Below are 21,344 nucleotides of genomic sequence, written 5' to 3'. Positions count from 1 at the left end.
AAGATGCTCAAAATCATTATCCATTAGGGAGATGCAAATCAAGACCACAATAAGATATCATTTCACACCACATCACACTAGGATGGCTGTTGAGGCTTCCCTGAAGGCTCATATGGTAAAGAATCTGCCTGCAATGCATGAGACCCGGGTTCAATCCCTGAGCTGTGAAGATCCCCTAGAGAAGGAAATGGCAACCCACTCCAGTAATCTTGCCTGGGACATCTCATGGACAGAGGAGCCTGGCAGGTTATGGTCCATGGGTCGCAAAGAGTTGGACATGACTTAGCGACTAAGCACACAGGATGGCTGTAGGTGTGTAAAAGACAACTTATTGTGGTCATCATTTCATGATGTATGGAAGTAATATCATTATGCTGTATACCTTGAACTTAAACAACACTATATGTCAATTATATTTCAACAAAACTGGAAGGAAAAAAAAGATAATAAGTGTTAGTGAGGATGTGGAGAAATTGGAACCCTCATGTACTGCTGGTATTAATATAAAATAATGCAGTCTGGTAGTTCCTCTAATGATTAAAGATAGAGTCACTATATGACTCAACAGTTTCACTTCTAGTTATATATCAAGATAAATGAAAACACATTTTCCCACAAAAACTTATATAAGAATGTTAATAGCAGTGTTATTCATAATAGCCAAAAAATGCCACCCAAATGCCACCATCAACCAATAAATGGATAAACAAAATTAGGTATAATCATACAATGCAATATTATTTGGCCAAAATAAGGAAAAATATACTGATACATGCCTACATGAATGAAACTTTAAAACATTATATTGACTTTGTATATACCATATACCAGTATACGGTATGTACTATATATTGTATGATTCTATTTATATGAAGTGGGAATTATAGAACAGGCAGATCTAAAGAGATAAAAACTAGATTAGTAATGCCTAGGCTATGGTGGGGGCTTCTCTGGTGGCTCAAGGGTAAAGAGTCTGTCTGCAGGGCAGGAGACCGGGGTTCGATTCCTGGGTTGGGAAGATCCCCTGGAGGAGGGCATAACAACCCCCTCCAGTACCCTTGCCTGGAGAATCCCGTGGACAGAGGAGCCGGGCAGGCTGCAGTCCACAGGGTCACACAGAGTGGACACAACTGACACTGCAACTAAGCAGCAACAGCAGGGATATGCGGGGTGGAAGAAACAAAGGTAAGTGACTGACTGCTAACTGGGAATAGAATCTTTTTGTGGAGTGATAAAAATGCTCTCAAATAGATTGTAATAGTTGCACAACTCTGAAAATATACTAAAACCCACTGAATTGTACATTTATTAATAGGCATATTGCATATTCTGTAATTTATATCTTAATAAAGCTATGTGTATTTTTTTTTTCCAAAAAAAAAAGACATGCTGGGCATGGTTGATGTAGTGGAACTCTGTGAAACTGTCAGAAATAGTGTTAAAAGGCAGTAAAAATTCTGAATGTTCATTCATGGCAGAATACAGTGGAAAGTGCACTGCACAGTAGGCATAGATTCACTAGATTTTAAAACTGAGTATCTTCCAAATCATTCATGGCATGAACAGAGTGACTAAGACCAACCTAAATCAAGTAGCTTGATTTTGACACACAGAAGTACTTGAATATTTACTGACTAATCCAAAACTAAGTTGAAAACAACATTAATGTGGCTTCTATTTGGAATTTTGTATAAGTGACAACCACTTGCTGATTTAAATAATCTCTTATTTTACCGAAATGTGTTGGTCCCTCAGTTGTAGCCAGCTCTTTAAGACCCCATGGATGGTAGCCCAGCAGGCTCCTCTGTCCATGGAATTCTCAAGCAAGAATACTGGAGTGCGTTGCCATTCCCTTCTCCAGGGGATCTTCCCAACCCAGAGATTGACCCCAGGTCTCTCACATTACAGGCATATTCTTTACTGTCTGAGCCACCAGGGAAGCCCAAAAACTATCATTATAAGAATAATTCCTTTTCTAGCTCCTTGAGTTCAAAGTTTTTTAGCTCATGTATTTTAAATTGTTTTGCTTTCTTAATATATGCCTTCAATGATACAAATTTTCCTCTGAGGATCTGTTTGGTTGCATTCTACAAATTGTGATATACAGTAATCTTATTGTCATTTAGTTTATATTTTCATTTTTAATCTCATTTTAAAGGACATAGTTTTGACTTCTAAGTAGATGGAACTTTCTGGTAATCTTTTATTATTAATTCCTAATTTTATTGCATTAAAATCTAAGAGTCAGTATAATTTCCGCTTTTTGGAATTTACTGAGATAGTTTGAAGGCCTGTGGAGAGCTGAGATTTTGTGCTGTGTCCAAATTTTCTCCTTAGGAGGCATGTTTCATATACTTACAATTAGCAAATTTTCCAAGGAAAACTAGACCCACAGGTCTGTAATTTTCCAATAAGTAGAAGGTGGATGTGTGGGTGTAAAGATGGTGGTGGGTGGTGGGTTAAAACATAGTGAGTTTATTTTAAGGTTTAAGTAAGCAAATTTATTTTATTATGATAAACATGTAACTTAGAAACAAAAACAATTTCTTTTAATACACAATTTATAAATTTCAGAGGTCATATTAATGTAATTAAAATCTTTATTTATTATTTATCTCATTAATGATCAGCAAAGAGAGGATCTTGCAACTAAAACAATATAAATAGTGATATTTTATATTTATAGTTACCAAATTTATAGTTACCAAAAACCTTTGTCCCATCTGATTCTCATCACAATATTTGTATAGTTACCAGAAAATAAGTGCTTTATCAAGAGAGTTAATGATTACCCACAAGCATCATGGATTTTATAAGGCTTCTCAATAATTTAAACTTCCATTTCCATGAGAAATCAGAACCCAACATTTCTAAATAACAGTATAATATTAACACACAGTAAATTGTGATGAATGTTACAGTGACTACAACGTGACCATGTGGTGTTCACTTACTGTATGTCTGACGCTATTTTAAGTGCATTACGTGTGCCAGCTCATCAGCAATAATGTGTGCTCCGTGTGTCCTCAGTCGTGTCCGACTCTTTGAGACCCCATGGACTGTAGCCCACCGGGCTCCTCTGTCCACGGCATTCCCCAGGCAAGAATACTGGAGTGGGTTGCCCTTTCCTTCTCCAATAATCTGTGGTAATCTATCTTCATTTTACAGATGAGGAAACTGAGACAGTGGTTAAGCAATTTGCCTAAGGTCACATTGCTAGAAAGTGGTGGAATCAGGATTCAAACCCAGGTAGTCTGGCTGCAGCCTCCATCTCACGTGAAAAACACACATGAAAATTCAGGTACATTATCTCTGATAAACAAAATGACAGAAATAACTTAAAGACAACTGAATTCAAAGAGTCAAATTATGACAGCTAATGTCTTCCTAATAATGATTTCCTATTTAAAAGTATTAACCCTCAAATTACAACACAGACACATGGGGATTTACCTGAGGGTAAACATATATTGGCATGTTAAATCCAATTACTTAAAGATAGTCCTATTAAATAGATACCTACAATTAATACAAAATAATTTATTGAGATTATTAGTTCTATGATTTATCAGCCTCCTACTTCTGTTAATGAATTTCATTTTAAGTATCGTTTAAGGATTTTGCAAAATCAACTGGTTCAGGCAAAACAAGCCTGTCATGGACAATTTACAAAATAGACTAGTTTGGGGAAGAATGGATATATATATATGTGTGGCTGAGTCCCTTTGCTATTCACCTGAAACTATCACAATATTGTTAATCAGCTATACCCCAATACAAAGTAAAAGGTTTAAAGTTCAAAAAAAAAATAGACTAGTGTGTTACAAAAGCTTTCAGTGAAATATAGTATGTATTTTAGAGTCCTTACCTGACTATAACATTTTAGCTAGTAGTAATACGTTTGAAACACCTTACCTTTGAGAATCCAAGTTCTGTAAGCAATCTGTCAGCCACGAACTCAATATACTGTTTCATCAGAACACAATTCATTCCAATGAGGCCAACTGGCAAGGCTTCTGTTAAAAACTCCTGAGACATAAATAAAAACAGAATAAACTACAAAGAAAGAACAATAAATAGTATATATTTTCCAAATAAAAAGAGGGTTTTAGCTTTATTAATCTTCTAAATCACTGATTTTGTTCGAGGAAAGTACACTAGGATAAATTCTTTCAACATGGCAAACAATCCCCATTTGCTTAAAAGGTTTGGGGTGCTGCTATTCACACTATTTCACATTCTCAAGTAGCCAAAGTAAATTGAAACTATTATATTACTGGTATTTTTAAAGTAGCACTTTTAGGACCCAAATTTATATGCTTTCTCAACAGAAAGAAAGGAGATATTTTGTTCTGAAATATCTAGAAAAAGATTCACCTAAGATGATTGCTGTGGTGAACATGACTTAAAAGGGAGTTGGGAAAGAAAAAACAATTAACAGAGAAAATGAGAAAGAAATAGAAATGGATCTGAGCATTGGGAGATAAACTGAACTCCAATTTTATTGAAAGACAGTGAAGTCGCTCGGTTATGTCTGACTCTTTGCAACCCCATGGACTATATAGCCTGCCAGGCTCTTCTGTCCATGGAATCCTCCAGGCAAGAATACTGGAGTGGATTGCCATTCCCTTCTCCCAGGGATCTTCCCAACCCAGGGATTGAACCCAGGTCTCCTGGGTTCAATAGGACTATCACTGTAGGCAGATTCTTAATGACAGTGGTAAAGTGTTAATAGAGGAAAAATAAAAACACATTAACCATTTGGATTTAGTTCTAAAAGTGATTGAAGATACCAAAATCTGGGACTTCCCTGGTGGTCCAGTGCTTAAGAATCTGCCTTGCAATTCAGGGGCTGCAAGTTTGATCCCTGGGCGGGGAAGTAAGATCCCACATACCTTGGAGCTACTGAGCTCTCATGCACATGCTGCACTTAAGACCCAATGCAGCCAAACAATAAATAAAAAAGAGATTTAAAAAAAACCCAGAATCCATTTTATGACTTTTCTCTCTTCAAATATGAAAACTAATTTTTTTTAAGTTTAAAAACTTACTTATTTTTCAACAAGCTCTTTCAAATGATAAAAATACATTCTAAGTGAAGCATCCATGTCTTTCCAGTGAGAGATCTTTACATGCCCGTAAATCACATTTTACTATTCACTAATTCATTTATTTCTTCATTCTATGAACATAGGAGGCATGCTTAAAGCCAGATACCTTGCTAGTTTTTTAAGAATACAACCAACAAGGACCTACTGTATAGGGAAGGGAACTCTGTTCAGTGTTATGTGCAGCCTGGATGAGAGGGGAGTTATAGGGGAGAATGGATACATGGACATGTATGGCTGAGTCACTTTGCTGTGTACCTGAGGCTACCACAACATTGTTAAGCAGCTATGCTCCAATTTAAAATAAAAAGTTAAAAAAAAAAATACAAAACAAGAAACCATCACTGCCCTCTAGTAGCTAAAAATCTAAAAATCTAAAGCTAAGATAATTAGAATAGTTTGGTATGGCATGAAATTTGATATATAAGTGAAATTAAAAAATAGTCCTGAAACAAATTTTAGTATACATAAAATCTTAATGTATTATAAAGACTGGCTTATAAGCCAAATTTTAACTTGACATAATAATTGCAATACATCATCTATTGGTACTGCCAGGTTGACCATATAATATTTCTGATATCTATTTTGACCTACAAAATGGCAATTTCATATGAGTCAATCTAATGCAGTCAAACATCAAAGAGAGATGTGCTGCTTATATAAGTGTCCCTGCTTACCTGCTCAATTTCAACGGCATTAACAATGATCTCCCTAACCCTTTCTTCTGAAGGCTTATTTACTAAGTACTGAAACATCAGGCAAGCAAAGTCGCAGTGAAGCCCCTAAAACAGAAGAAAAATATCACTGTCAAAGAACATTTTATCAGTTATTTTCACACAGTGATCAGGCTTTATATAAGCTAGGAATGCAATACTGAACTTCTGGAAGATGGAAGAAGGATTAATAGGGCCAGGATCTTCTTGTCTCCAAATCTCATTAAAATGCCAATCATAATAACCTATAATGAAAAAATTTCAAGGCCAGCAAATCTCAGTTAATTAACATGAAAGAAGAACTAATGAACAACAATGAAACCAACAAATCTGCAATCAAAAGCATTTTGGAAAGGAAAACAAACTAAGAAGAATCAAAAATAAAATTAATTCATTTTTAACTTTTAAAAAATTAAGACAGATTGAAAAACAATTAAGTATTTAAAGAAAAAGTAAAACTCAGATTTCAAAAATACAACAGTTCTATTAAACAAGAATGGTTCAAGAAAAAAATAAATTCAGTGCAAGGAAAATGGAAACTGAAGAATTAAGGATACCATCTGAAGCTGTGTAAAGCAGAAATGACATTGCGGAAAACTCAAAGACAGAAGTAAACAAATTTGTGAAATACCTTGAGAGTAGAATTGTTGTGCAAATACATGAAACGTTATAGAATCTTAAATAATTGGAAAACAGTGCAAGGAGCCTCAACCTACAATAATTGGAATTTCAAAATACACTTGATCTTAGCCAAAAGGCCGAGAAGCAGGAATTTCAAAATACAGAACAGATGGTATAAAGCTGAAAACAACTGAAAAAAATTTCAAAAAGTCAAAACAAAAAAGAGAAGGAGGTCAGAGACATAGAAGGATGATGGAGTTCTAAACAAAATTAACAATTAGATACTGACAACAAGGCAGAGTCAATTAACATTTCTAAACTACACAGAAAAAGAAATAATTTTGTAAGCCAACAAGGGAGGAAAGGAAGGAAGGAATATGCGCTTTAGAGGATTAAACATCAGAGCTGTTTAGCTTTATCTAACAGAATCAACAAAAAACCAAAGACAATTGAAAGATGAGACTCAAATCAAAGGCTATATTCCAAGGATTATTTTCCTAGTTAAATTGTCATTCCCAAAAGAAATCATTAAAAAAAAAAAAAACAAGAAAAAGCCTCTTTAAATAACTAATCTTAGAAAATTTACTAGTAAAACATACCCCTCCCACTTGACTCAAGAGGATATTTCAAATTACCAAAGGCAGAATTTCAAATATACTGCTGAAAGGTGATAATGTAAATATTGATTAGAACCAATAGCTAGCTACCAATTACAGAGATGAGTATGAAAAAGGAAGGCACTTGTAATTGTTAAATCAATAAGAGAATAAAATTAATTTTGAGGTTTAAAGCGACTCCAATCAAAATCCCAGTGGGACTGTTTTTAAATTATAACATTAATCTGCAAGACTAAATGAGCAGAATCTTTTAGGAATACTTTAAAAGAAAAGTTATGAGATTTAGCCTACTAATTATTAAAACATAAAAGACTATAATAATGAAAATAGTTTGTTACCGCATGAAATTTGTCACACAGGTTAAAGAAAAAGCCCTGAAACAGATTTTAGTATACTTGAATCCTTAATATATAATAAAGAAGATATCAGAAGTCAATGGAGAAGGAAGGATTACTTAAGGAGAATTGGAAAAACTTCCCAATTGTGGTAGAAAAGACATGTTCATATATTGTTAGGTGGTGCTACAAAGTGTTATTGCATTTCTGGAAAGAAATCTACAAGTAAGTATGATGGCCTTTAAAATGTTATTGTTCAGCCGCCTAGTCATGCCTGACTCTTTGCAATCCCATGGACTGCAGCACGCCAGGCCTCCCTGTCCCTCACCATCTCCTGGAGTTTGCCCAAGTTCATGTCCATTGCATTGGTGATACCATCCAGCCATCTCAGCCTCTGTCACTCTTTTCTCCTTCTAACTTCAATCTTTCCCAGCATCAGGGTCTTTTCCAGTGAGTCAGCTCTTTGCATCAGTTGGCCCAAGTACTGGAGCTTCAGCTTCACCATCAGTCCTTCCAAAGAGTATTCAGGGTTGATTTCCTTTAGGATGGACTGGCTGGATCTTGCTGCCCAAGAACTCTCAAGAGTCTTCTCCAGCACCACAGAGCGAAAGCATAAATTCTTCGCCGCTCAGCCTTCTTTATGGTCCAGCTCTCACAGCCATACATGACTACTGGAAAGACCATAGCTTGACTCTATGGATCTTTGTTGGCAAACTTATATCTCTGCTTTTTAACACACTGTCTAGGTTTGTCATAGCTTTCCTGCCAAGAAGCAATCGTCTACTTATACTCTAGTAATTTTACTTCTAGGGAATGTAGCTTATGGCAAAATAAATAAACAAATTAAAAACCAGAAAACAATCTAAATTGCTAATTATAGAATAGTCAAATGATACATGCACTCATTAGGATATGTGTGTGAGTGTGTGTGCTCAGGTTCTCAGTAGTGTCTGACTCTGCGACTCTACGGACTGTAGCCCACCATGCTCCTCTGTCCATGGAATTGTCCAGGCAAGGACACTGGATCCAGTTGCCATTTCATACTCCAGAGGGTCTTTCTGGCCCAGGGATCAAACCAAGTCTCTTGTGTCTCCTGCATTGGCAGGCAGATTCTTTAGCACTGCGCCACTGGGGAAGCCCTCATTAGGATAAGTAATACCTAACAAAATTGTTTCCAAAAATTGCTTAATGTCACAGAAAAATGTTCATGATAAACTGCTAAGTGAAAAAAGATTATCTTAAATCCTAAAAATATGAAAAAGGCAGAATATCTCAAATTGTAGAAATATGCTGTGTGTTTATATTTACATAGGTTTAAATGTAGAAATGCAGAAAATAGTCTAGAAGGAAATATCAATACAATATGAAAGGTGTTTTGAGACTGAATGATTTCATTTTTTTAATTCTCTGTAATAATCATACATGACATTAATTAAAATTACTAGACATTTAAAGACATGAAACAACAAAATGTAATTACACAAAGCATTTTGTAGCACTTGAAAAGTACTTTCATATATACTATTTCATTGCATTTTAACAAAACCCTGTTAAAATGTATGGTTGAACAAACTGAGGCTCAGAGAAATTAAGTAACTTGACAAGGTCAATATGGAAATAAGCTAAGAAGCCAGGAGAAGTCAATCAACATAAGCAGAATGGCTATAACAGTCTAAACCCTGAGAAAAGATTAATGACAAGGTTTCTGCACTTGAGGAGCTTAGAGAGACAAGTACAATATACTTTATGGAACCTAAAATAGGGACAAATTCAGGTTTCAAAGGTATATGTAGAAGAAAGAGTGGTCAGTTTTCCTTAATTGGATCAGGAAAGTTTTAAGTGGCAACTTGTGAGAAGGTAATCAAGAGTTGGGAAAAAAAAAAGGGGGGGGGGGGGGGGTAGTAAAGATGGAAAGAGTGTTGCAGACAGAGAGAGACAAGACTTAGTTACTGACTGAATGTGGCTAAAAAAATAAAAAAAGAAGGAAGCTAAAATGACTCCCGGATTTCAAATTTGGATGATTGGATAGAAGATAGCTTCGCTCAATGACATAGAGAAAACAGGAAGAACATAATTTGGGAGAAAATGATGAGTTTGATTTCCTGAAATACCAGGCTTGAGATATCTGTGGAGCCTTCCAGGAGAAAATATCTAAACATGCACTTGAATATATGGGTTTGGAGCTCAGGAAAGAATAACCGGGCTAAAGATAAAGTTTTAGTTTTTATAAGCACCCAAGTGGCAGCTGATTCCATGGGAATAAGTAAGATCAACCAGGAGGCCTTGGAGAGGGAAGGAGAAAGGCCAAGGTGGGATCCAAGGAGTACCCTGATGCATAAAGATGCACAGAGGCTGAGGAGGAATTCTAAGAGAGCTAGGAGGAAAACACAGACCTAAAATCCAAGGAAGAAATGACTTCTTATTTTAATTGCCAGGATATTTGTGTCACCATAAGCATTTTCAAGGGAAAGAAAACTAAATGAACACCAGCTAGGAATACAAATAGAACTAAAAGAACACTTCACTCCTTACTTCATCTCTGCTGATGAGCTCATTGGAAAAAGTGAGTCCGGGCATGAGTCCTCTTTTCTTTAGCCAGAATATAGCAGCAAAAGATCCCGAGAAGAAAATTCCTTCTACAGCAGCAAAGGCTACCACCCTTTCCCCTAGGGGAGAAAAAATTAGCTTCACTTTCTGAAATATTAATATATACTGCAGACATGTTCAAGCTTACCAATATATATGTTTGTACATATATATATTTTTAACAACCATATCATAACTGTTTTGCCAAGAAATAAAATCAACAATGTAGTGCCACAGCCAAGTCTTCGTGGAGGAAATTTGCTACTTCAACCTACTAGAGCAGAAAAGCCCGTATACTTCAGGTGCTATGTCCAACACTGGACTCCTGCAGGTCTTGAAATCTGGAAAGCCTTCCACACTCAAAAAAAAAAAAGGGTGATTTATCTGTTCTACACATGCCTATGGGTATGGGTGCAGGTACATGTTTTTGAATGCAGTATGTATATACATGTATGTTTGCATACTATGCTCTGTTGACCCCTTTGAAAACAAAAATAGCTCTTTCAACTAGTGAGTTGCTTGTTTTAGGATGGAGCTTTATCATTTATTTACATAGATCACTATATTTTCATCTTACTGTTAATAAGAATGGATAGTTAAAATTGAGACATTTTTAGTCAACATAAATGTGATCTCACGTGAATATTTATCTGTAAGGGAACAAGACTATAATTTTACACATCTGTGACTAAGAGGAACATTGTCATTTTAACTATTCTATGCATTCACATGAATGCTACAGAAAGAAAATCATAACAGAAATAATTAGAGAAGGCTATTCTTTTTGGAGAGGATTATAGGATGATAAGGGGTAAATGTTACAAATTTTCTTTTCTTTTTTTGTTTTTTTAACAAATTTTCACGAATAGATGTGAACCACAAAGAGACTTTCAAAATGCTTCTTATAAAACCTATAATGAATTGCAAAGGCATCATGATTTGTCTTAGAGATAGGGAAGTAGTATGTGTTTTTAAGATACAGCTAACCTCTATGATGCAATGCATTAAGATTGTGTGACAAACTTTTTTTGATGTTTGAAATGTAATTTCATTACATATATTAAAGTTGAATCTGTATATTTAATGTTTTAAAATTCTTTAAAGATATGTTTAAAGTAAGCAGTATACTTTTTTAAAAACTAAGCAGATTACCATAGGATGACTGCTGCTCTCCCGTATTTTCTCTCTTTCTAGGTTACTTCTCTGGTAGTGTCAGGAAAGACATGCTTCCTGAGAGGCACGCCATCATTTTCCATCATTTCCTATACACACAAATCTTTTCACTGCATATTGAACACTTATGTTTCCCTTTGTTTTTCTTTAAAGTCAGTTTCTCACCATGTACCTCTCAATCAATTTTGAGATAATTCAGTTCAGTTCAGTTCAGTTGCTCAGTCGTGTCTGACTCTTTGTGATCCCATGAATCGCAGCACACCAGGCCTCCCTGTCCATCACCAACTTCCAGAGTTTACTCAAACTCATGTCCATTGAGTCAGTGATGCCATCCAGCCATCTCATCCTCTGTCATCCCCTTCTCCTCTTGCCCCCAATCCCTCCCAGCATCAGGGTCTTTTCCAGAGTCAACTCTTCGCATGAGGTGGCCAAAGTATTGGAGTTTCAGCTTGAGATAATTAGCTGGGTATAAAATGAAAATCACTCTCTGGTGAGAACCAGGAATCGGCAGAATTTTTCCAAAATTCTCCAGATGATTTTTACGCACATTGAAAACCACTGCGTTTCTCATTATCAACATGAACTGAAGGCAATGCCACATACATGTTTCTTCCCTGATATACTATGTACTTGTCCACAGCTTACACTGAATCACTGGTTCTTGATGTGTTATCCAGGAATCCCTGGAGATCCACAGACCAGGAGGTCTATGAGGTGAAAACAATTTTCATAGTGATGCTAAGGCATTATTTATCATTATTACTATCATTCTCTCATTAGTATAGAGTGGTGTTTTCCAGAGGCTACACGACATATCACAACAGTCTGAAAAACCTCGTAAAATTCTCCTCCCTTTTGTAACTACATATCTGAAGGAGGCTAGATTTTCTTTATATACTTCAACCAAAACAACAGTCTGCAGCAAATTGAATGCAGAAGCAGATATAATCCAGCCATCCTCCTATAAAGCAAACATTAAAAAGATTTGCAAAAATAAAAAACTAGGTTATTCTCACTGATTTTTTCAAAATACAGTGTTTCTTTTCATAAATATACATTATTTATTTTAAAAGATAATGGTTGTTACTGTTAATTTAATATGCATTAATAAGTAAATATTTTGAAAGTTTCTTGGTTTTAATTTCTAATATGTAAATGTCAGTAGATACAACCATATAAATAAAAGCACTTTGGAGTCCTCAATAATTTTTAAGAGTGCAAAGGAGTACAAACTGAAAATTTTGAGACCTCCTTCTGCACATAATGAATAAAACCAGGAAGTAAAGACAATCAATTGTGAAACAGATAAGAATAAGAAAGGTACTTAGGGCTACTTATATTAAATATCTGAATATTTTAATTAAATGTAATAAATATTTATTGAGCAACTACTGTATATGAGACAATGGTAACTGCTTCCTTAAAAAATGTTATTGAATCTCAATTCATCCTACAGGGTGTCTGCATTTAACTTATTTGAAAAATAAGCCTGCTATTGCAAACTGTTCTTGCCTTAATTGAGTGCACTAATCTATATATTTGTTCCCTGAAAAATATTAGGATTCTGACTTGCTTTATTTTAGGGAAAAAATAAACATTACTCAAAGTCTTCCTCTAATATTCTTGTCCAAGTCTATGTGACTGATTCTTTGATTCTTCTTTTTTTAAATTAATTATTTTAATTGGCGAATAATTATTTTACAATATTGTGATGGTTTTTGCCATACATCAACATGAATTGGCCACAGGTATACATGTGTCCCCCCTCATCCTGAACACCCCTCCCTTCCCTCCCCACCCTATCCCTCTGGGTTGTCCCAGATATTCATCTTTACCTGAAGTTATGCACTGACCTTTTACTCTTTCAACTTTTAACTTAGTAAACAGAATAGATAACAGATTTAGAATATTTTTTCACCAGCTTCTAATTAATTCTTAGGAATAGTGATATTACACCATGTAAAATAGTATTGTATAACCTAAGCAAATTTGATCAAATATAAATTAAAGTTACATACCAAAAGTAGATTTTCTATCTGCTATCCATCTCAAGGCCCAATCTGCTTTTTTCTTAACATATGGCATTGTTTCAATTGCATTAAATAAAAATTCTCTGTAAAAACAGAAGAATTAATGGCAAAGTTATTCACTTGGGTTTTTTCATTTGTTTGTTTTTATTTTTGGCTGCACTACGAGACTTGTAGGATCTTAGTTCCCCAACCAGGGATCAAAGCCTGAGCCCACAGCAATGAAAGTTCCAAGTGTTAACCACTGGACCACCAGGAAATTCCCAATTAACTTGTTTTTAATCATACTATATTTGATTCTATGCAATTTATGGTATGCATAGAATCTGGAGTTTCTCTGTATTTTGGCAAGTCCATAAACTATAGAAGTCAAAATAAAACTCAAATTAGTGGTTTGAATCTGGTCTGATACAAAATTGGCTAAATTAGAAAATTTAATTTCTAAACAGAATGTGCTGATGAACAGTTTTCTAAGTTATAATTTCCAAACATTTATTGGTCCTATGCAGGTTTTTTTTTAACCCAACACATTACTAAGTAATAGAAAATAGTGTATTCCTAAACTTCCATATTTGAATAATCTTTCCCTATATTTAGTTTCCTAATATTAACATAACCAAGTGATAGATAAAGCTTTGTAAATAAAATCTCAGCAGCAATACCTTTTCTTGGGATCTCTGATGTAAGTGTCTATTAGCAAACTGTACATCTCTGAGTGAACATTCTCGATGAGAATTTGAAAGCCATAGAAACAGCGAGCCTCCGGAACCTGTACTTCCTGACTAAAGCGCTCCACCTAAAAAACAAGGAAAATAAATATACCCAATTCTATGGGCTCTCATTAAACACTGCAAATCAGAATCTGAACACCAGAATAACATAAGAATCATCTGTCATGCCACAAACAGGTCAGAGAGACCTTATGAATTATTCTAAGTGGTATTGTTTAATCCATCAACCCTCCACAATTAGTTGCATACTGTATTCTTAAGCAATTAAATAAATTAACCTGTTAGTTGGAAACACTACCTATAAAGCCAAATAAATTTTAGAACATCTATCAAAAACAGTAATTTTGCTTTGTAGAACTGAGCTTGAGTAGATCTATTGAAGCCCCTACCAGTTGATAATGAAAGTTTGCATCTTCCCATACTTTTTAATAAGAAAACATGCCGTCTAACCAACCGTAATACAGTGGGGAGCCAGGCCCAGTGTTCTATTACTGAGCTCTGGAAAGGTTATTAAGGTGCAAATTCTTTATTAGGATTACTATCTAAGAGTAAACGCAAACTCATGCTTATGCCTTATAAGCAGTCTTTATTGGTACAATATGCTTGGTTTCATGATATTTGTTGGGGGTGGGGTCAAATACAAATGAAAACTTGTCTTTGACACTTCATCAGAAAAAGATTTTTCAAGAGTTAAGCTTCATCTAGTTCATTTCTTAGACATTTTTCAGGTTCAGTCTGATTATCTCACTGCCATCACTAACTGCTGAATGAGAACAAAAGTAGAAACAAAAATCTCACCAAATTTTCATTCACAATTCCATCACTGGCTGCAAAAAAGGCTAAGATGTGAGAAATAAAATACTTCTCTTCTGATTTAAGCTTGTTCCAGTGAGGAAGATCCTTTGATAAATCAACCTGAAATAAAAAGATTTTCAAAAAATTTAACTTATATTCTTCTCAAAGTATGGAAAACTGACTTCTGTCTCAATGTTCAGTGGGACATCTTTGCAGTAAAATGTGAAAAATGAAAAAATGTTATCGTTCTTGCTGTAGACTGAGTGTGTCCCCTCAAAATCCATGTTGAAACTTAATCCTCAATGTGATGCTACCTGGAGGTGGAGACTTTAGGAAGTGATTTGTTGTTGTGTAGTCACTAAGTCATGTCTGATTCTTTGCAACCCCATGGACTGTAGCCCACCAAGATCCTCTGTCCATGGTATTTTCCAGGCAAGAATACTGGAGTGGGTTGCCATTTTGTTCTCCAGGGGATCCTCCTGACCCAGGGATCGAACCCACATCTCCTGCATTGGCAAACAGATTCTTTACTGCTGAGCCATCAGGAAACCCTGGGAAGTGATTAGATCACCCTCATGAATGGTATTAGTGCTCTTATACAAGAGACCTCAAAGAACTCCTTTGCCCCTTCTGCCATGTGAGGACATAGTAAGAAGACAGCTGTCTATGAACCAGGCAGCAAGTCCTCACCAGATATCAAAACTGCAGGCACCTTGATCTTAGAATCTGCAGCCTCCAGAACTGTGAGAAATAAATTTCTGTTGTTTGCAAGCCACACACTCTATGATATTATTATATCATATCAGCTCAAACTAAGACAATTACAAAGGAACACAACAAAATCAAAACATTATGAAGAATTCTATCTTTTAGTTAATTGAGAAGCTTGCCAGGATGTCCTTTCAAAACAGTAACCTAATCTATTCTCACCACAAAAAAGAAATGATAACTATGTGATGGGATACAGGTGTTAGCTAACACTATGGTGGTAATCATTTTGTAGTACATAAGCGAGGAAGCAACGGTTAGAACTGGACATGGAACAACAGACTGGTTCCAAATAGGAAAAAGAGTACGTCAAGGCTGTAAATTGTTACCCTGTTTATTTAACTTATATGCAGAGTACATCATGAGAAATGCTGGGCTGGAGGAAGCACAAGCTGGAATCAAGATTGCCGGGAGAAATATCAATAACCTCAGATATGCATAAGACACCACCCTTATGGGAAGAACTAAAGAGCCTCTTGATGAAAGTGAAAGAGGACACTGAAAAAATTGGCTTAAAGCTCAACATTCAGAAAACTAAGATTATGGCATCCGGTCCCATCACTTCATGGCAAATAGCTGGGGAAACAGTGGAAACAGTGGCTGACTTTATTTTGGGGGGCTCCAAAATCACTGCAGATGGTGATTGCAGCCATGAATTTAGAAGATGCTTACTCCTTGGAAGGAAAGTTATGACCAACCTAGACAGCATATTAAAAAGCAGAGATATTACTTTGCCAACAAAGGTCCATCTAGTCAAGGCTATGGTTTTTCCAGTGGTCATGTATGGATGTGAGAGTTGGACTATAAAGAAAGCTGAGCACTGAAGAACTGATGCTTTTGAACTGTGGTGTTGGAGAAGACTCTTAAGAGTCCCTTGAACTACAAGGAGATCCAACCAGTCCATCCATAAGGAGATCAGTCCTGGGTGTTCATTGGAAGGACTGATGCTGAAGTTGAAACTCCAATACTTTGGCCACCTCATGCGAAAAGTTGACTCATTGGAAAAGACCCTGATGCTGGGAGGGATTGGGGGCAGGAGGAGAAGGGGACAACAGAGGATGAGATGGCTGGATGGTATCACTGACTTGATTATCATGAGTTTGGGTGGACTCTGGGAGTTGGTGATGGACAGGGAGGCCTGGTGTGCTGCAATTCATGGGGTTGCAAAGAGTCGGACATGACTGAGTTACTGAACTGAACTGAAGTGTATTAAAGCAATATGTTGTATACTTTATAATTACACAACGTTATATCTCAATTATAGCAATAAAGTTTGGAGAAAAACTGAAGTCTGGAAGAAATGAATGAAGGGGCAAAATGGAGAGGGTAGAAACTGGTCAAGAAGGAACCGAGGTGAATATACTAATGATTTTCAGCAGCCAGGGCTTTAACACTTTATACAGTATTTACCGTTGTGTTAGACAGATAACTAGACACCTGTTAAGCAGTTGTAGTTGCTACTTTACTGCTAGCTACTTTTATACCCAGAAGTAGGGTCAGACAGGTAATAATCTGGGTTTTAAAACAATTTATAGGTACAGCTTTCTGTACCTATAGAAATATTTTGAAAAATGTTTATTGGAACTAGTCCTTGGAATTAATAGTAATGTACTCTAGAGTTTGGTAGAATCTACAGTTTTAAAATTGTCTCTAAATGTACCTTGTAGATTTTGTCTCTGGAAGATCTCTTACAAATGTTTCATAATAATCTCACAAACATTTGAAATGTGTAATTGTCTTTTGCTCTTTATTTATTTATTCTAAAAAGCCCTAATCTCTTTGACCATTCCAAAAAAGACTAAAGTTTCATCTTTTCAATCATTTGTGTTCCTTTCCAAAATCCTTCTCCCATTACTTTATGTTTTAAATGTTTACTGAACACCAACTACATGGCAGACACTGTGCTCAATGTTGGGGATACAATGGAGCCGAGAGGAAATATTTGCATACATCTTTTAAAATATGCAAGCTAAAAGTCAGGTCCTATTCTATAACGTTAAGAGCTCACTCACGTTAAGCTGACATCTTTCTGGGTTTTGTGTATTATACTCCTGACACTAAATTTTAATATTACAATATGCTCACTCTTAAATATTAAACTTATCTTCAACAGGTATTTTCCATTCCTAAAAGGTAAATTTTTTGCCCAGCTTTATTCATTTGAATAAACTCTCAATTTCACAATCTAAAGATTGATTGCAAACTACTGGTTAACAGAACTGCCTAGGTAGCTTTAAAAAAAAAAATAACAAACACCAGAACTTTGTCTTCTGAATCAAGTCTTCAATGATCAGTCATATTTAAGAATAAAGGTAAATTGCTGGTAAAACAATGAAATCTAAAGATGATTAAACTGTAACTTACATAATTTGTTTAAATGGAACTAAATACATGGAACTAAAAATGTGTTTGACTTCCCAATTAATTATGTATTTGAATCTTTCTATCAGCTGTCTGTAAAAAATGTGCATGCATGCGTGTGTCGCTCAGTTATGTCTGTCTCTTTGCAACCCCTTGGACTGTAGCCCATCAGACTCCTCTGTCCATGGGATTTTCCAGGCAAGAATACTGGAGTGGGTTGTCATTTTCTCCTCCAAGGGATCTTCCTGACCCAGGAATCAAATCCACGTTTCCTGCATTGACAGTTGGATTCTTTACCACTGAGCCACCTGGGAAGTGGTACATACAGCCACCTGTGTATTTTAGTTTTTAAAAAGTAGTATTTTTAAGTCATGGTGCAACACATAGTACACTTCTTAAAAGATGCAACAAATTTCTTGATGAAATTTAGTAACACAAGTATCACAAGTACTTTTTTAACATGGTGAATGAAAAAGCCACCTGTGCACCCTATTTATTCTCTTTACAACATCTAACAAAAAGCTTTCTAAAAACCATAGTTAGGGACAGTCAGGTGTGCCTAACACTATGGCTTGATTTGAAAATACTGGGTTTTTGGTTTGGTTATTTTTTTTTTTTGCTCTACAGGCTAACTACAATATAACAAAGATGTTAATAATGTTAACAAATATAAAATAACAAAAGTGGGTGGGTGGATAAAATTAGTGTAACAGAAGCTTCAAAAATGGGTGCCTTCTGATATCTAGTATAAATCTCCTCCATTCTGTATAAACTAGTAGCTTACATTTATTTGGTTCTCACTACATGCCAACTAACATTCTACACATCTAATGAATCCACACAACCACCCAATGAACTAGGCACTATCAGCCCGGTTTACTAAGAGGATTCAGAGCAGCTTCCCAGTGGCACAGCTAGTACGTGGAAGACCCAGGATTTGCACCTCAGCTCGCTGCAGCATCTACATTCTTAACAGTGTATATAAAGAATCAATTTCTCAACAACAACAAAAAAAGGTAAATAAACAGATCGACAGACCCAAATATATCTACACAAATAGTTATATCTGTCGGCAGTATACAGGCAAACACGCACACCCAGAGAACAGAGTGACATACAGGTAACATCCATCATATTCAAAGATGAAGTCAAGGATTATTTGCAGACTATGGAGCAACTGCTTGCGTGACCAACTGTCCTTACCAAACCAGCGAGCATTTTCTAATTTGCTGTGTTCAATTCATTGCCCAGGCGGAAATTGCCACACTAAGAGAAAACATTCCACAGCTGTCCTGTCTGCTGGGGCAGTTGTGCCAGGTTTCATGTGGCTGAGGGCAGAGCCAGGCAGGGAGGAGCATGGTGAATTCCGGCCAGCAGTTCAGAAGTTGAGTACATTGCCTGGGCAAATTCCTTGTGTGGCAGCTCTTTCAGCATCATCAGCTATAGCAGCAAATGTATTTATTTATTCATTTATTCCACTGACTGTAAGTAAAAACTAGTCTTATTTGGTCACAGCAAATCAAAAGTCTGCTCAAAAATGGAAAATGGGACTTGCCTGGGGGTACAGTGCATGAGAATCTGTCTGCCCATGCAGGGGACAAGGGTTCGATCCCAGGTCTGGGAAGATCCCACAAGCTGCAGGGCAACTAAGTCAGGGCAGCCCAACTACTGAGCCCACGTGCTGCTACTACTGAAGCCCATGTGCCTAGAGCTTGTGCTCCACAATGAGAGAAGCCAGCACAACGCGAAGCATGCGTACCGCCACAAAGAGTAGCCCCCGCTCACCGCAACTAACGAAAGTTCGTGTGCAGCAACAAGGATTCAGCTCAACCAAAAATAAAAAACACACACACAAAAAAGGAAAATGTTTGAAAACATATTAGAGGTAAACTGAGATGACTGAGATGACATTTTTGCAGAAGAAAACATGTTTATAGGTAGAAGTCGAAACACAAAACATTGGAGAACCCTGTATTCCGTCTCAGGGATTTCAGACATTATCATATACAAATGATCTTATCCAGGGTACCTTACAATGTAAGTTCAAAAATGTTAATGTCCCATAATAGAAAATGTGAACACTGCCCTAGAGAACATGTTTGCTGGTGACGGCGATGCTACTTACCTCTTCTGCTGTCCAGAAGGATGCCTGTGCCTGTTTATACATTTTCCAAATGTCAGGGTACTGGATTGGAAAGATGACAAATCGACGAGAACTCTTTCTTAGGAGTGGCTCTTCATCTGACTTTGCTTCATTTTCATTGGCATCTGAAGATAACCTCTTTGAAAAATAAAGTACAAACACCCATTTTATGTAGAGATTCCCCTTTATTCACATCTAACACACGTCTGGGAGAGTTAGGGAGACAGCACAGTTTGGGAGCCAGTCTCCCCAGCTCGAATCCTTACTGTGATCTGGTAGCTGGCCAATGGTGTTTGCTTAGGTGTGTGGCTATAGAATGTTCCTTAACTTCTCTGAGTCTCAGTTTCCTCATCAGTAAAATAACACCTACCTTAGAGATTAATTTTGATGATAAAAATGCTTTAAACAGAGCCTGGTGCATAATAATCACTCAAAATGTTATTGCTGTTATTGTTACTCTGAGGATAAGTATAAAAAACTAGACCCATAAATGTCACGGGGGGCAAATTTCTAAAATTGTGGACAAAATGTCTCTTCAGTGCCTCTCATCGAGACAGAATGCTGGCACGAATAGGCTACTATTATAAGCTGCTTTTTAATTTTAAAGTTTTCTTGTCTAATCTTAACTGAAATATTATCATACTCATTTGAAAACTCTTTACCAACAACTTAGCAGTCGTTGTCTGAACCTTCCCATGTACCAATTGGTTTTTGCTATTTACACGCTAACATTCCTGTACTGTATATGGTCTCACTGGGACCGTCTCAAAACTCTGTGGGATAAAGAAACACATACCTAAATGCATATTGCTTGGAACGAGGATAGCACTCTAAAAGGGGACAATGCCGTATACATACATATACATACATATATACACACACACACACACACATATATATATATTTTAATAGTCATCAAGAATGGAGACCTTTTTTTTTATATATATTGTGGTATTTCCAGAGTACTGTGTTAAGTAAACATTAGTTTCCCCAGTGGCTCAGCAGTAAAAAATCCACCTGCAATGCAGGAGCTGCAGGGGGCAGGTTCAGCCTCTGGGTCTGGAAGATCCCCTGGAGGAGGGCATGGCCACACACTCCAGTATTCTTGCCGGGAGAATCCCATGGACAGATGACCCTATGGGCCACAGTCCACAGGGTTGCAAACAGTCAGACACAACTGAAGCAACTCAGCACCCGTGCACAAGTAAGTGAATGGACTGTTAATTTCTCTTTATCCTGTGCTCCGATTACTGGATACCTTTAGATTTTAAAAAATTTAACATAAAACCACAATATATCAGTGAAATAATCTAAAACCATTCAAGTCAAGCCTCCTCTGAGTACCCTCACATACCCCTCCCCT

General features: G+C 36.4%; 1 protein-coding gene across 3 annotated transcripts in view; it reads right to left on the bottom strand.

Annotated features, from left to right (window-relative positions):
* Nucleotides 1-21,344, bottom strand: part of RRM2B (ribonucleotide reductase regulatory TP53 inducible subunit M2B) — a 37,068-nt gene that overhangs the window by 7,448 nt on the left and 8,276 nt on the right. For all 3 annotated transcript variants that reach the window (XM_043483814.1, XM_043483813.1, XM_043483812.1), the window contains exons 2-8: nt 19,964-20,119; nt 14,713-14,829; nt 13,846-13,979; nt 13,175-13,269; nt 9,930-10,063; nt 5,789-5,893; nt 3,916-4,029 (exon numbers count right to left, since the gene is read on the bottom strand). In XM_043483814.1, the coding sequence (XP_043339749.1) occupies nt 3,916-4,029; nt 5,789-5,893; nt 9,930-10,063; nt 13,175-13,269; nt 13,846-13,979; nt 14,713-14,829; nt 19,964-20,005 (741 nt within the window). In that variant the 5' untranslated portion in view covers nt 20,006-20,119. The remainder of the gene's footprint in view (nt 1-3,915; nt 4,030-5,788; nt 5,894-9,929; nt 10,064-13,174; nt 13,270-13,845; nt 13,980-14,712; nt 14,830-19,963; nt 20,120-21,344) is intronic.

This window comes from Cervus canadensis, chromosome 12, assembly GCF_019320065.1.
Source record: "Cervus canadensis isolate Bull #8, Minnesota chromosome 12, ASM1932006v1, whole genome shotgun sequence".
In the NCBI taxonomy this organism is placed as follows: domain Eukaryota; kingdom Metazoa; phylum Chordata; class Mammalia; order Artiodactyla; family Cervidae; genus Cervus; species Cervus canadensis.
This window is presented reverse-complemented; position numbering and strand designations above follow the sequence as displayed.